This window comes from Chaetura pelagica, unplaced genomic scaffold (genome assembly GCF_000747805.2).
Source record: "Chaetura pelagica isolate M959 unplaced genomic scaffold, ChaPel_1.0 scaffold192, whole genome shotgun sequence".
Lineage (NCBI taxonomy): Eukaryota > Metazoa > Chordata > Aves > Apodiformes > Apodidae > Chaetura > Chaetura pelagica.
The window spans coordinates 855,843-872,989 of NW_009952570.1; the positions used below are offsets into that span (position 1 = coordinate 855,843).

At 41.8% G+C, this 17,147-nt stretch overlaps 1 protein-coding gene across 1 annotated transcript in view; it reads right to left on the minus strand.

The window, feature by feature from the left end:
* Positions 1-17,147, minus strand: part of ARMC8 (armadillo repeat containing 8) — a 67,284-nt gene that overhangs the window by 31,109 nt on the left and 19,028 nt on the right. The window contains exons 3-5 of the mRNA XM_009993534.1: positions 8,466-8,608; positions 8,272-8,369; positions 1,576-1,668 (exon numbers count right to left, since the gene is read on the minus strand). Of these exons, the coding sequence (XP_009991836.1) occupies positions 1,576-1,668; positions 8,272-8,369; positions 8,466-8,608 (334 nt within the window). The remainder of the gene's footprint in view (positions 1-1,575; positions 1,669-8,271; positions 8,370-8,465; positions 8,609-17,147) is intronic.

Genomic DNA, 17,147 nt, shown 5'->3' on the forward strand with positions numbered 1-17,147 from the left:
TCATCTTTTTCTCTGCCAACAAATCTACGACACAGAGAACCTTAAAAAAGTACATTCTGACTTGCATTTTAGCATAGCATGTGCATCAACCTGATTTCAGTTTCCTTATTTACTTCTATGTTGAGAGAATCTTGGCTCCCTACGTTAAGAACTGCATCTGCTCCCCCTGTAAATCAGCACTTCCCCTTGCTTAGGATGGCTCTTCTCCAGGGTCAATGTTTTTCATCAGCTAAAATTAACTCTAAAAACACAGTGAGAAGCACTCTAAGTGAACAGTAGAAGCAGAAAAGAGCAGCCACATGCTAGGAACCTGAATGGAGGATTCCCTAGCTCCAGAGAACAGGTCTGAGCTTTTCCAGGGAAAGCTGAACAGATGACAAAGAAAGAAATCTGAGAAGCCCAACCAGGGCTCTGGCAAGGAAGAGGGGAAAAAAAAGAAACATTTGGGTGCACAAGATCTGAGCTGAGAGCAGCATGTGGGACAAGGAGGTAGGAGCTATTGTATGTAACTATATTTTAACGATTAAAAAAAGAGAGAAATAAAAGCTTCAATAGTTCTTACAATTTATAGAATCACTGGGGTTGGAAGGGACCTCTGAAGATTGAGTCCAACCCCTCTGCTGCAGCAGGAACAACTGGGGCAGCTCACACAGGAACGTGCCCAGATAGGTCTTGAAAGTCTCCAGAGAAGGAGACTCCACAACCTCTCTGGGCAGCCTGTCCCAGGGCTGTCACCCTCACAGGAAAGAAGTTCCTTCTCATGTTGAGGTGGAACTTTCTGTGTTGTCACTTGGTGCCATTTCCCCTCATCCTATCACAGGCACCACTGAACAGAGACTGGCCCATTCTTGACACCCACCCTGCAGATATTTATAGACATTAATCAGGTCCCCTTTCAGTCTTCTCCTCTCCAGACCAAACAGTCCCATAGATTTACTTTCAGGTTCTTCAGAGGGTTATGAAACTGCTTTACACCTACAGTGGGGGGTAATTCATTCTCCCAGTCCCTGCTCTCACCTGCTGTGGCCTTTGTGTTGGGGCTGAAGCACTTGCCAGAGAAGACTGATGCAAAGAAGTCATTGAGAACCTCAGCCTTTTTAATATCCTGGATAGCTATGTCTCCCACTTCCTTCAGGAGAGGGCCTACGTTTCCCTTGGTTGTCCTTTTATCCCCAAGATACCTACAGAAGCTTTTCTTACTGCTCTTTACATCCCTGGTGAGATTTAATTCCATCTGGGACTTGGGTCTTCTGACCTGGACCCTGGCTGCTCAGACAACCTCTCTGTGATCCTCCCAAGGTACCTGCCCCAGCTTCCACCCTTTGGATGCTTCCTTCTGAAGTCTGAGCTTTTCTAGGACCTGCTTGCTCATCCACTCCCTGTACACACACCCTATTAAAATGCACTTATTTGCCTATTTTGCTTTACCATGGAGGAACATCTACTGACTCCAATAAACCCATCAGCAAATCCAGAGCAATTAACAGTTCAGCCATTACTGTCCTCATCTTCCTGCCACAAAAGGCAGTATCATCTTACACACATTGCATGAGGAACATGGATTCTCTTTCTTACTTTGCAGCAATGTGAGAAGATCTGACAGATGTATTCTTGCGTGTATCGAGACCTACTGAGCAGGGCCATGAGGTGGGAGATAACTGTAGCATCCTGGAAACAAGCCAGAAAATAAAAAAGGATTAACACTGTATTTCAGCACAGTTTCTTCACAATTAATTACTTAAGAGTACTCCTGCATTCAGTGTCCTCCCTTCCACTGAAACCTGTATGGACACAGGGCAAGACCATTAAAGTAGTACAGAATGGACTTCAAGACAGAAGTGACAGTTCTGAGCCAAATCCTTACGGAAAAAATAAAAGGTCAATGCAAGTTAAGTAAAAAACTTCCAGTATTTGTCCCCAACATCTTTGCTTCATGAGAAAACAATAAAAGAATGGGAAAAAAGACACAGTGACTGCAACTGTGGTCACTGAAAGCAATTAGTCCAGGAGTTGTCTCAGTATTTTCTCACTAAAATATGATTTACTTACCTCTTTGTTTCAACTCTTAAGTAGAAAAGAGCAGGGAGGGGGAACAAGGTGCCAGACTGAACCGTGCCCAGTCCATCTTGCATCCTGTAGCACTCACTTTCTAATCAATTAATGTGGGGTCATCCATTCCTTCAAGTAAAGCATACCCTATTGACTCTATTAGTTTCACAGAGAATTCCAAACAAATCAGCAAAAGAAAACCATTATGAAGTTCCTCCCTTCTGAAAACACACCCAGTTACTTAAGTTCTGTGCCAAGATCCAAATCACATTTTAAAGCTTTCAGGTGCTTTTACCAGTACACATTAGTGGCAGTAAGTGCAGTGATAGTAAAAGAAACACTGGTTGTTTTACTTTGCAAAGGTGATAAGCTAAATTACTTCCATGAGATAAAGGGTGCTGAACAAAGGAGATGAAAGACTGAATGAGTCTCCCTTTCCAAAGAATTTGTTATCTTGAGCACATACTGGTTAATCACACTTTGTTTTAATTGCAGGAGAACAATGAATGGTTTCAATTGGAAGGGACCTTAAAGATCATCCAGCTCCAACCCCCTGCACGGGCAGGGACACCTCCCATCAGCCCAGGGCGCTCCAAGCCCCATCCAACCTGCCCTTCAACACTGCCAGGGATGGGGCAGCCACAGCTTCCCTGGGTAACCTGGGCCAGGCTCTCACCACCCTCACAACAAAGAATTTCCTCCTCGTGTCTCACCTCAATCTCCCCTCTTCCAGTTTTCATCCCTTCCCCCCTCCTTGTCCTCTCCCTCCCTGCCCTTGTCCCAAGTCCCTCCCCAGCTTTCCTGGAGCCCCTTCAGGCACTGGAAGGTGCTATAAAGTCTTCCCACAGCCTTCTCTTCTCCAGGCTGAACACCCCAACAGTGGCCATCAAATCCACACCTCCTGGTGTAACAGCAGTGACAACCATAACAAAATCCACACAAAGTGCAGGAAGGGAAGCTGTGTGACAGGAGCCACTGCACATCAACAAGAAGCTTGGAGAAGTGAAGCTCTCTGATACCATCTTTCACAGATTCTACTAGAACATTATCTCTACATAATCTTATTTTTATCTCCCCAACTATGAAGAAAAATATATCACCTTCACCTTTGAGTAATTGCTCAGCTCAACTCTTCTACTCAGCACAGATGACTGCATGACATTCTTCCTGTGTCCAACACCAGGAAAGGGATTTATTTCACATCCTAGCCAGGAACATGACCCTGCAACACTTCAGTTTCACCTACAACTTCAACTGTATCAATCACATGAGTATTTGTGGCCGTAGTTTGATAGATTGGAGAGTTTTGGTAAGGATGAAAGTGCACAGAAACTGAGCCCCTAACTGTCTGGAAGCTCTACCATACAGTTCTGGAAATGGGAACAGAATGGCACACAGGGGTTTGTGTAACACAACACAGTACTGACCAGTGTGCCCCATGGAAAATTCCTGGATAGGAAGGTGTTCATCTTGGATGATGAAAAGCATTTTAATTCAGACTGGGCTGTTCTGATATCAACCACACTGACAGGGCCAGTGTGACCCCAGCCATGACACTGTAGACATGATACAAGGCTTAATGAATCCTTGCAACCAATAGAGTAATGGTTCCCTGAAATCCCACCACTACATGAAGAACTGTCTTATTAGATATTTTGGACTACAGAAAGATTCATTTGAGAAGCAATTCTTTAAAGATATATTTTATACACTTTGTGATCTTCCTCCTTCAAATCAGAAATGTGTGTATAAAAAGGTTAAAAACTTTTGGAAAGTTTCAAGAGTGCTTCCTTAATCCTTGTGAGAAAATGTTCGTTTTGCCCCTTGATTCTGCTACAATATATCCAACTTCTGTAACAATTTTGGTATGTTTACCAGAAAATAATCTAGAAAGAGTAAAAAGATGTGCGGACATCACTGACGTCCAGCTAAATGCAACGAGTAATTATGTGTCTGTATGATGATTCTATTTTTTTCCTATCAATATCTAAGTAACAAAGGATGTTTCTAGCAAGCACATTGAGTCTACACTCATCATTTGCAGTTTAAACAATGAGAGTCACAAACCCAGCACAATGTGGTCTGCTAACAAAGACTAGTTCCAGGCAACTTACAACAAATACTTATCCATCATATGCACTGTGACAAAATTCCTGCTCATCCAACAGAACTAAGAGAGAGCTGCATTTACCTACCTGGAAACCAATACCAACCTACTTCCTTCACATTCTCTTTTAACAGGAAAACAAAATTTGCAAGATTTTTTCTTAAAACATTTACTTGTAATAGGATTATCACTCTCTTTTTGAAGTCAGAGAACTGTAATTCTTACATTCATCCAAACAACTTATACTCATGCTCGCTAAGCTGGAATTAGTAATTTTATCCTTCTCGTTTTTAGGAAACCATTCAGATGAGACAACATTTAGCCTTGCTGCATGGGCTCAACCATCACAAATAGGAGGAACAAAAGGAGCAGGGCATTAGAAGATGACTCAGATGCCTCCTTTAATAACCATCCTGAGCCATGGCGGAACATGTGTACACTTGGCAGTGTGGTTCCAATGCTCCTTGCATACCTGGTTGGTTATCAGTCTAACATATCACACTCTGTCCTGCTTGCCTTGGCCTCTCAATCATTCCTCCTCCCCTTCATCAGGCCTGGCTGATCACCAGGTGACATTAGGTTTTCTATCTCAAACCTGCTTAGCAGGTAGGACTGCCTTTCACTAACAGTACTAGCTGATGTAAGCTGGAAAAAGTGAGGTTTCTGAAACTCATTCTTTATTGTTTCAACAGCAGGGAGAAGCTCATCCTGTTGCAGTGCCTTCATGCTCCAAGCTTCCTGCAAGGAAGGAAGTGCACACTCATGCTCAGCACAGAAAGTACCTGCTACCTGCTTCTTCCTCCCAGGCCAGCACAGAAGCCACAGAGAGCAATTTCTCAATAAAACGGTGTCTGCATCCCACTGAGGAAGAAAAATGGGGTCACAACTGAGAACATCTGTAAGGAAACATGCAGAACACCTTCATGTCCATTTGTTTTGTTCTAAACACAAGAGATGAAGCCACAGCCTGGATTTGACTTAGTGCTTGGGTCTCCTCATCAAGCCAAGGCACCTCGCTGCACAGAGCTGGCTAGTTCAGACATCCAGAACACCTCCACATACACTCCTACAACTTCAGTCTGCACACACATCTGCATCTCAACAGACACCTGCATGTTAAGCCCTGGGCCTTCCTGCCATTCCTCATTTCCATTTGCAGGAAGGTCACTAAATGGCCCTGGCCATCAAAGCCTGCAGCCTTTCAGAGAAGGAAGTCTCCAGAAGATGTGTTTACCTGGCACAGCAGGTCTAGATACAGATCCAGCTTGCTGTGCTGCAGCAACTTGTGGTAAGAACTCAGGATCAGACACTGAAAGCCTGGTCTTTCCAAAAGCTCAGTGCTCAACTCCCCTCAGCACACAGATGCAACTTCACGTTGGCTACAACTCTCCGACTTCTTCTTTCCAGCAGTTCATGACCCACCTCACTACCTGACCATCAAGACCACACTTCCTCAGTTTATCTACAAGGATGCTGTGGGAGACAGTGTCAAATGCTTTACAGAAATCAAGATAAACCACACCTACTGCTCTACCATCATCTATCCACCTAGTTACTTCCTCATAGAAGGCTGTAAGGTTGGTCAATCATGACTTCCCCTTGGTAAAACCATGTTGACTGCTCTTAATGACCCCTCAATCCTTGATATGCCTAGAGACTGTGCCAAGAACAAGTTGTTCCATCACCTTTCCAGGGACAGAGGTGATGCTGACTGATCTATAGTTACCTGGGTCCTCCTTCCTGCAGACTGGAGTGACATTTGCTGTCCTCCAGTCCTCAGGCACCTCTCCTGTTGCCCACAACTTACCAAAGATGATGGAGAGTGGCCCAGCAATGACCTCCGCCAGCTCCCTCAGCACCCATGGGTGCATTCCATCTGGACCCATCGATTTATGGATGTCCAGATTGCTTAACTGGTCCCTAACCCAAACCTCATCTACCATAGCAAACTCCTCCTTTATTCTGACTTCTTCTGGGGCTTTAGGTATCTGGGGCTCCTGGGGAGAGCCTGCAGCAGCAAAGACAGAGGCAAAGAAGGCATCAGTACCTCTGCCTTCTTTATATCCTCTGTCACCAGGACACCCCCCCTCATTCAGCAGTGGGCCTATATTGTCCCTAGTGTTAGTTCTATCTGCAGTGTATTTGAAGAAGCCCTTTCTATTGTCTTTGACAACTGGGTTCTCCCAGAAGGCTAGGAAAAAAAAAGCTGGTTTGCAGAAATAGGACCTTAAGCAGAGTAATAAAATATTTAACTTCCAAGTGTCCAACTGGAATGGGAGATTGGAAAATGGATGTTATAATTGAAAATAAAGAACACAGGCAGCCTCACCAGATGAGTTTCCTGCAGCTATAGTTAATTAAGGGCCATGACATTGGCCTGAATAAGGAATGGAGCAGCAGAGTTCTGATGTCCCTGCTGTACAGCAGAGGATGAAACAGAAAACCCACTATCTTAGGCACAGTGTTCCCAGAACGTTACTGGAAATGTATATGCTAATACTGGTTCTTTCACAGATCTGTACATACTCTTCCATTTCCTCTTCAAGATAGCAAATCTCTCCTTCAAATAGAGAGTAATTAGGAGTCTGTACTGAGCACTGATCCCCAGGAAGAAGCATGGATTGTTTAGGGAGATGATGATCTTCAGCCCTGACTGGATGCTGAGAGCAGGAAGCAGATGCCCCTGCAATTATGAACTCCTAGAGGACGACTTTGGTGAAGCTGGGAGCATGAACGGGAGTCAAAGCAAGGGCTGGAGTCAAAGGAAGGGACAGATACAAAGAGAAAACTCTCAGATCAGCCAAGAGAGGTGCCTGCAGTGGTGACACACACAATCTGCACTGAGGGTGCCACTTGCTGAACAACCAAAAAACAACTGGACAAAGCTGGCTGATTATCCACACAGACTAAATACAAGGGTAAGCTGTCAAGAGCTGAAGAATGACTTCATGAGATGGACTAACTAGCAGATGAAATTCAGAATAGGTCTGTGGTAAAACTGAGTCCATAGCAAACCAGTTTACATACCTATTTCTGGAATAACAATGTAAGAAATCATTAGTAAAGGAATAGAGAACAAAAGAGACAACATTACAGCACAGCATAGCAAGACAAAAATAATGAAGAAATTCTGTTGGGGACTTTAAACACAGAAATTGTGTCAGATATAATGACAGAGACATCTGAACCACTGAGAAAGTATGAAATCAGAGACAAGCTGGCCTGTTCTCCATATGTCTCAAATCTTCCTCAGCAAGTGACAGTCCCCCCTTGGAGTGGTGGGACAGGAGTGGTGAGCGTGGTGGGCTCCCAACTACCCTGAGCAGTAGGATGTGGGCAGTGAGCTCCAGCCAGCAGACCAGTGCAATGCTGCCCCTCTCCTAGCAGGAAGACACTGCTGGGACAGCAGTTCTCAGGCCACAGCTTGCCTCATCCCCTCCTTTGGCACAAAGGAGGGGGGAAGAGTGCAAACCCTTCTTCTCCTCCTTCCAATAAGGGACAGTGACTGATATGGGGCAAGGCCTTTTGTGTCTAGGCTGCCCTGAGACAGCACCACCTCCAGACAGGGCTCCACATCCATGGCTTCACCTTAACTAGGTCAGCACCTTATTGCTCACATATTCCAAGCTGAACTCAGAATTATAGCACTGGTGGAGGACATTTTCAAACCTCCTGCCACTTGCATGCAAATTGCACGTATATTAAAATAAAAGCAGAGAGATCTTGGAGGTGAACCTCTTCCACATGAAGTGCAAGCTAAGCAAGAATGCTCACATCTGGAAAGGGAGGACAGTGTCAGAAAATAATTTGCATTTCAAAACCTTAACTTTTGGCAAGATGCTGTGATAATAGTATCTGTAAACGCCATTTAGAGATAGTTTTTATTCCTTAAGATTGCACAGAAGCCTGAAAATGTTAGGGTTATCTGTGTGCTACCTTGTCAACCATCTCATATCAAATACTGCTCTTAATGTTAGGTGACCCAGACGCCCTAAGCACAGGTGAGAAATGCTAAAACTTGGTCCAACAAATCCTTGTTACTACTGCAGACAAGACCTTTCACTCCACCAACTGTACAGGTTTTCAAAGGACATAACGATCTGCTGACAACTTACTGTGTATAGGAGATCCTCTGGAGTAACAGGACTGATGAAAATGGTACGGAGACATCGCAGGCAAGCTTCGATGAATTTCAGATCTGGTGACAGTAATCCTAGAAACACAAAAACTACTATTCAGCTCCATCACCTTTGTTTATTTGAGTACTTCAGGAACGTCTGCTATCACAGATCCATGACAGGAAAAGTACCTTGCAGTAAGGCTGGGATAATATGGCAGTCTAGGAGGGATTTGACATTATTCTCTGTACCCATTGCAAGGCTTCCCAGGACCACTGCGCATTCTGTTCTCAGTTCTGTGCTGGAGGTTTCTTGTTGAAGTAAATACAGCAACCTGGAAACAGAATTTTAGAGGAAAATTCAGACAAAAGTCTTGAATCTAGTAAAAAAAAAAAAAAAAATCTAACTTCTGCTTTGTAAAGAATATGAAGACTGAACAAAAAAGATGAACACTTTACTCAAAAGAACCTTCTCACACTCTGTGCTCCTACACAGGTTTTACTTGATGCTAGGGTAGAAAGATACCACACTTTTTTCTACAAGTGCAGTGTCACAGTAATGATATCCAGGATGAGGTCTTTCAGGATACCAGGAAGATCCCAAATTTAAATCACAGGAAATGAGTCTGCAGTTTGACATCAATGGGCCAGAAAGCCTCATGCACCTGCCCTAACACCCAGGTACATGGTTACTGCTGGCATCATGACTATCATCTTTGGTAGCTGTTTCTTCTGGGTCATGGGTGTAAAATAATCCCATCATCAAGCACAAGCTAGGGGGCTGAACACTGAAGAACGATCATATATGAACACAAAAGCCCAGAGAAATGTTTGTGTAGGAAGGCAGCTGAATTGCAGCTTAACAGGATCACTTCAAACCGTAACACATCTTGCCAAATGCATATCTTGGATCTCAGTCCATGTGGATTCTTTATACAGTATCAAGATACTTATAAGTCCCTTTGAACATATTTGAGATTACATCAGTAGCACCTGAATCACAGTAGAGGTCACTGAACACCTTCAGTCTAAACCTGAGTCATACAAGGAGCCCAGAGAGTAACCAGATTCCTACCTCACATCAGCACCACAGATAATCACTAACATTCATATGGTTTATAAGCTCAAGACAAACACTGTTTAACTAAGGGCTCCCACACCACATACAAGTCTGAGTAAAATTGTAGTAGCAGGTAAGATGACTTGGACACGGAGGTACAATCCCCTCTGTCTATGCAACATGCACAGTCACTCCTCCAGATTGACTGAGCTGAAATAGAAATATTCTCCATTTAGAAACACTGCCTAGTTTGAAAAGGACTCTCCTAAAGCCAGGCAATATACCGAAGCTTTCTTTAGGAGCACAGATGGGCCAAAGTCCAGCACCTACCCCAGTGCTGAAGGGGACAGAAGTAGTTACTCAAGTAAACAGATCCCCTAACAAAATGTCCAAAAAACTGACTGCCTAAACCAAAGGCAAGGGGAAAAACCAACAAACACAGCAGTTAAATGCAATTTAGGACCATGGGATGAAAAAGACCACCAAGGGAAGTGAACGCAGCCCCACAATGGACAGTAACACAGAAGAGTACCTCTAACACACCCCAATTGCTTCTTGGAACCCCCTACATTTGAAACCTGAAGTAAAAGCCCAACAGACATAACTATGGTAGGTCACTGGAAGAAAGCTGTGAGATCAAAGGTCTCTTCAGCACCTATAAGCAGCACATTCATCACATAAAATTCAGACTATTCCAGGCAGCAGATCATTTACGAAGCTCTTGGAGAAGAACAGCAAATTAATCCCCCAGTATTCCCTAACAATTCATTTGGATGAAAAATTTCTTGATTGTCAACCTGCTTTGCTCTAAGCACAGGCCTAACAGCAGCCAGAAAGCAGGTGTGCTAGGATCACTCTTAGCTCACTCCTTTTTGAGATGCAGCTGATCTGAGGGTGGAAAACAGCTCCAAAACATGAATACATACTAAGGAGATAAAATATCATTTTGTCCTGAACACAAACCTGTTGAAATGTGGTACAAAATTACCACGAGAGATGCAAAGAACTCCAAAAGCACAAATGTCTTTTCTCCTTTCAACTTCCTTTGGACTCAAAGAATCAAACTGGCATAAATTCAGAACATTCATCACTGTTTTCTTTAACCCAGTCCTCCCATAGATTTATCAAACAAAGGCACCCAGGTTCTTTGTCCCTGTTTCTCTGTTTTATCTGAAAGCCCATTTATTCCTGATGTTTAGAAGTTTCATGTCTAAATCTATTCCTGGCTAATTGACATCAATTTGGTATTGCATACATATTGATGTTTCATTTGTCTAATTCTTCCCAGTTGTTACAGTGACCAGCTAATGGTCATGAGGCACTTCCCAGAGTGCCCAGATGGCTCAGTGGACCTGATCTGCTCTTTCTACCTGTATTAGCTGCTTCTGGAAAACGAATAAAAGGAATAAAAATTACATGTCAGCTAGTTAAATTACATGTTTTTAAAGCTACACGTTCTGGCACTGTATTCTTTGAAGAACCACGGTAATACATTCAAGGTAAAGGTTAGTGCTGCAAGTCTACAAAAGAAGCAAAATACATAATCAGTGCTAAACAAAACCATCACAAAGGACAAAAAGCATTTCACCTTCAATTCAGATGGGAGAGAGTAACCCTGCATGACTATTACTTCTTTATCAAAAGCTTGTTTTGTTCTCTGACTTCTACACCAGGTAAGGACAGACAGGAAGCCAAAGCTTCACTGAGTGATCCTGGCTAAAATTCATCCTTGGAAAAGATGTGAAGTTTCTTCTGGACACTGAGCTACTAGAGGGAAAGTGCAACCTCATCTGCTCTTCCAACTCTGACCAACATTCACTAATTGCCAAGAAAAACCCCTCACTGCAGAAAACAATTTCATGGGAATTACCACAAGCAAATAAGAAGATTATTTATTGCAATAATCTGTGTAGCTGTTGTATTTTAACAGCAAAGACAACATTCCTCAAGACTTACACACATAAATTTTGCAAGTTAACATTGCAGAGCAGTTTTCAACATACTCTATTTTTAACTCCACTTGTAGAAACAATTCACTTGTAGGAACAATATCTTCTACATAGTAATATCTCTAGCTGGGGAGGGACTTTGGCTTGTAGTGAGAGGACAAGGGGGAATGGATTAAAGCTGGAAGAGGGAGATTGAGGTGAGACATGAGGAGAAAATTCTGGAGTGTGAGGGTGATGAGAGCCTGGCCCAGGTTGCCCAGGGAAGCTGTGGCTGCCCCATCCACGGCAGTGTTGAAGGGCAGGTTGGATGGGGCTTGGAGCAACCTGGGCTGATGGGGGGTGTCCCTGCCCATGCAGGGGGTTGGATCTTTTGATCTTTAAGGTCCCTCCCAAGCCAAGCCATTCCATGATCTGCATCACTTGATTTCAGGGCAAAATCAAGTATTTTTTTTCCCCTCCAGTATTAATTTGAATTTAAACAGTTGGCAATTCAGAAAGCACACTGTAAACAACCCAGATCAGTCAAACATACATACCATCTTTCATCTCTGCACAAGGAATAAAAAGATTTAAATCTGTCACTGAAATTATTTAGCTTCAAGTATAAGTAGTTTATTAAAGTACAATTATTTTAAATTATACAGTATGATATAGTCACCCTAGTAAAACTTAGGGCATTTGATTCCTCCTGGTTTCACTAAGCTTTCACAACCTGCTCCTTCAGGTGTGTGTTAAAACCCTCCAGCAACGGGATATGTGAGGACAACCCCAGGCTCACCCACACTGCAGCAAGTGGATCTACTTCTCGTTCCCCCCTTCTGTGAGAAAGACCTCAGTCACACACCACTACTGACTTGGAGACCCACTGAGGCCACCTCAGAATTACCTGAAGAACTGTTCTGGGAAGACACCTAAATTAGACTAGATGATTCAAGATGCCCCAGCACACACATCCCCACCCCAACCAAGAAACCCCCCAAGCCCAAGGATCAGAACCATCCCAAGCCTTTCCCCAGTATTTTCTAACAAGTTCAGCAGCCACTCAACCAGCTTTTCAGACATGGAGGTGTCTTGGGAATACCAGGAGACTCCCTTGATGTAAGTGTTGAAAAATACAGATCTAATTAATTACTAACTAAAAAATGTCAGTGTCACTTTTTTTTTCTTGAATAACTTTCAATAATCTGCACATCAAATTAGAAATGCAAGAGTATTTCCTTCCATTTTCACTGAAAACCTGCTCTGAGATGCATCTAACACACATCTACAGATCACATCAATAGCCTGCTCTGATTACTAAGCACTTCAATAATCTGTTCCTTGTATTGAGAAATGTTCTATCATGTCCTACAACTTTTTTTTTTTTAAAGGGATTTTTACAAAATCCAAAAGCACCCGAAATGCTGAAGGTTGTTCTCTTCCAAAGAAAATAATTGCTACTCTCTTCCCCATTAACACTCTACACTTGGAACAGATGTTGCAGCTATAATGCTAAAGAGTGAAAAATAGACATGCTAACTATAACTATAGTCCGTATTTAAAATAGAAATCTTTAGTTAAGCATTATAATTAGTGAAGATTAATATTTAAGTTCAGATTTTACATACAATGTTTTTGAAATACTAACAATATCCCTTTCTACAACTTTAAAATAAACTTGTGTTTCAGATTGTTTTCCGCATAGCTGAACAACCGCACTTTAACATTTTTTGGTTTTCTTTAAAAGAGAAAACTTAAACCAAGCAACATTGAAAATTAAGCAGTTAGATGACAAACTATAAAATTACAAAAAGTTTCAAGTAAGAACTCATATAATTGATAAAAGAAGAAGCTGCGCATTAAAAAACTCCTGTTAAACATTAAGGACAAAGACCACAGGCTTTTGTTGTCACAAGAGACCCAGGGATAGCACACTAGGGTACATCCTGGACTGTGGTGGTGTTTCCAAATTCAGCCAAGACGTTTGTAATGCATTCATCCCATGTGTTAATACTAGCAAGGATAAAAAAAGCAGAAAAACAGCATGTGCATGCAAGGGACAAGAGTGAAGGCCATAATTTGGATTTGGGAAATTAAAAAAAAAATATATTAGTCAGGTACTGGTTCTTAGTCCATATTTTTTTAAGAACAAAACGTTCCTGCTTAACCTGGATTCCTTATCTCCAGCTTTATTATCCCCTACCAGCCATTAGGCTCCTACCAAACCTGGAGAAATACTGGAAGAAGGCTCTGCTAAAACCACCCTAACTCACTTCTGTAGAGCCTGAGAGCTTCAGGAGATACCAAAAGCAAGTAACAGATCAGCTGAAACAGGCAAAAGGTGCTAATGTTCCTGTTGACTCACTCTTCAGCCTGTGACCCTGCAGCAAAGCTCATTAACAATGACAGGATAGGAAATTAAGCTAATGGAAAGATCTTACAACATCTTCATTAACATTAATCCAAGATTTGAAGCTAAGTAGTTTAAAACGGAATATTTGGACTTTTTCAAGCTTCTAGAAGGTTTCCCTAAGAGATTTTCCTCTAATATTCATACAATATTCTGATATTCAATACAATTTCATGCACTTCTAAGAGCAATTAACTGATTAAAGCCTCTCTCAGATGTCAGCAATGATATGCAGGCAATCACAGCTAAATGAGGTAGGACAGTAAATCCATCCAGAATGATACTTTCATAAACACGTATTCCTAGAAACCAAAAATAAGGTCAGCTGGAGGCATGATGTATTTTAAACAACTGACAGGGTTTCACCTAGGAAAACTATGCAACATTCTAGGTAGATCAAGCAGAAAACCTTCACTCAATGCAGCTGCTGAAAAAATGGTACATACAGCTTAGCAAGGGAGATCAACAGTTCAGGTTTCCTTTCTCTTGAAGATGATGGAGATGGCTGTGGTGGATCAGAGTTGTGCATTGAAACAGACCTGCAGGCTTTAGACCTCATCAGTCTGCTCTGGACACAGACCCCACAGTCACCTAAAAATATCAGAAGTTTACTCTCTGACATTCCATCCCACTCACAAGCTGTCACAAAAATCTCTGAATTTCTTAAAATACCTGGGAGAGAGAAAACTCATCTGTTAGCAGAAACATTTTCAGCACTTGTCAGGCCCCGTAAGTGGCATGTGGAAAAACAGCTCAGGGAAACAGCCTGAGGTACTGTACTGTGGGTCTTAGGATACCTTTCATAAATTACATGAATAAAGAAGAGCTTTCATTCTATCCTGGTTATCTGAACATTTATTGCCAGTGCCCTCACAGAGCAGCTCAATGCACTGTTTGCTGGAATGATCACCTTTTGTCACCCTGCCTTGGCAACTGCTTTTCTTCCATTCCAAGAAGGCCTGAAAACTATACAATGGCAACACTTGAGGGAATACACTGGTGAAGGTGCTGCTGAGGCACAGTATTCACTGCTGGGCTACAAAATATATAAAAAAAAAATTAAAGCATGCATAGAGGCTGGCCTCTGAACACCTGGGAAGTCCCAGTGAGCAACAATCCCAAACCCTTGTCATGAATTCAAGTATGGGAATAAATCAAACAAGATAGAGCAACATTTTTTTTTAACTGCTCCTTTTAATGTTTGTTTTATTTTAAAGCACTAGTTTTCAAACAGCATAACACAAAGCAACTACTGGCCACAGAATTTTCCAAAGCAAGAGCCAAGTATCATTTTAGAAGCACACAATAATTTTTGTTAAGTATCTGAAGTGACAAATTAAATAGTTATGGATTCTTACATAAGATGACTCAAAAAAAGGAGCAATTTTTATGACTATTAGTCAAAGAAATGTAACTGAGATATAACTAAAATGAGATGTCACAGTCTCCCTTCTGGAAGAAACAAGTTAATTCAAAAGTTGGATTAAAAAAACCCCTACAACACAAAGATAACTGCTTCAGAAAAATATCATACAAACCAAATAGTATCTATTAGTTTCTTTAAAGAAACAAGTCTAGAAATGTGATGGTAGGACTCAGCTTTGAACTGTACTACTGAAAACCTTCTGACTAAAAGGTCTGCAAAGAAGGCATTACCACAAACACCCCACTGACATGTGGATTCCAGAAGAACATCCTTCTCCAGCTGCAAGCAGCAGGGCAACAAACTGCAAGGAAAGCTCTCCCTTTAGGAACAAAGAGTCTCAGCTCACAGCTCTTGTCACTTTTTCCAGTGGCTGTAACCTTCGCTTACATCCATACTTTATTAGTTCTATATACATCACACAACTTGCATCCAATCTGAATCCAAAGTCAGACCATTTTATCATCTACTGAATTAAAAAAACACAACACACCAGTACTTCCCATGCAAAAGTAAACAAGGACTACAACCAAGTTTCTCCTCACCTTTGTCTTTAATGATCAGCTTCTTTTGAAAATTACTCTTGCTACTCTAGATTGAGCCAGTGCACACTAGTTCACCTCTTTAAGGTGAAGATTCAGTACCAGCCCATGAAAGAGCATGCCAAGAACACATTTTAGAATTATTTTTTTTTACAGCTATCACTCTTATAGCTCCCCCTGAACACACACTGTGACATACATACCATAAAACTATCTTTTACATGGTATATTTAAAGCCTAGAATTCTAACAAAAATACCCAATTTAAAAGGTGTCATTAGAAGTACAAGCTTACATTTACAACTTCCTTTTTGCTAAAAGAAAAGGCACTTCACAGACAGACGGCTGCAAAACCTTTTAAACAGCTCCACAACAATTCTGTGGACTGCAATTATTTGCCTTGACTCATGTTTACTTCATAACCAGGTTAGAAGAATACCAAGTTGAACAGGTACCAACACTGAAAGGCAACATGGAGATCAGAACTTGAGTAGATCCTGCTATGTTCTGGCTTTGGACACAATCTTGCCAAAAACTACTTTATAAAAGATGTAACAAACTAAGATGATCATAATTATTTGGTGCACCACTAAGCACACCAGGTGTCTCCTCCAGAGAAGATCTACACAACACACCTCCTTAGCAGTTAAGAGACATCTTGTGTCAAAACAATTAATATAAGGATTACCGATAGACACGTGGGTTTGTTAGGACAAGCAAGCCAACTCTTCTTCAAAAATACCAGTTTCCAGTTTTAAAACAATGTTTTTATTCCCCAGAATATCAGCTGGCCCAGGGAAACTTAACAGATTCCCAGTCTTCTGAAAAATATAATTTCAGTCTTAAAAAAAAACAAATCAGTAACTTTGATTCCTTTATTGGTAAATATTTAAAGTCTAAGAAAAAGAAGTCAGAACACAATAAATCTTATACTCAAAATTGGTACAGATGCTTTGGAGCTTTATTTATGCCTCTTTTTTGTTCCTCCCAGCTTGATTTCTGAAAACTGCTCACTCCTGTTGGAATCAATCACACACATTAAGACAGGTTATCTGGCATATCCAAGTCCAGTTTATCATAGGATCATGGAATGGTTTGGGTTGGAAGGGACCTTAAAGATCATCCAGATCCAACTCCCCTGCATGGGCAGGGACACCTCCCACCAGCCCAGGTTGCTCCAAGCCCCATCCAATCTGCCCTTCAACACTACCAGGGATGGGACAGCTACAACTTTACCAAGATTCACTATGAGGTCAATGGATCCGTGCATCTCTCCAGAGGTGAGTTAGAGAATCTCTGTCTAAAGAGATTTTGGGATAGCACTGGGTTCAATACTGCAACATATAATCCTACCCAGCCAGTAGTTAAAGGCTATCACAGAACCCTGTGCACAGCTTGTATTTGCACAAATACATCTTTCCTCCATAATTTGAGCATATCACATTAGAAATGAAGGAACTTTCCTTGAAACCATACCCTTACTTACAGGGGTTTCCTTATGCTAGCTAAGGA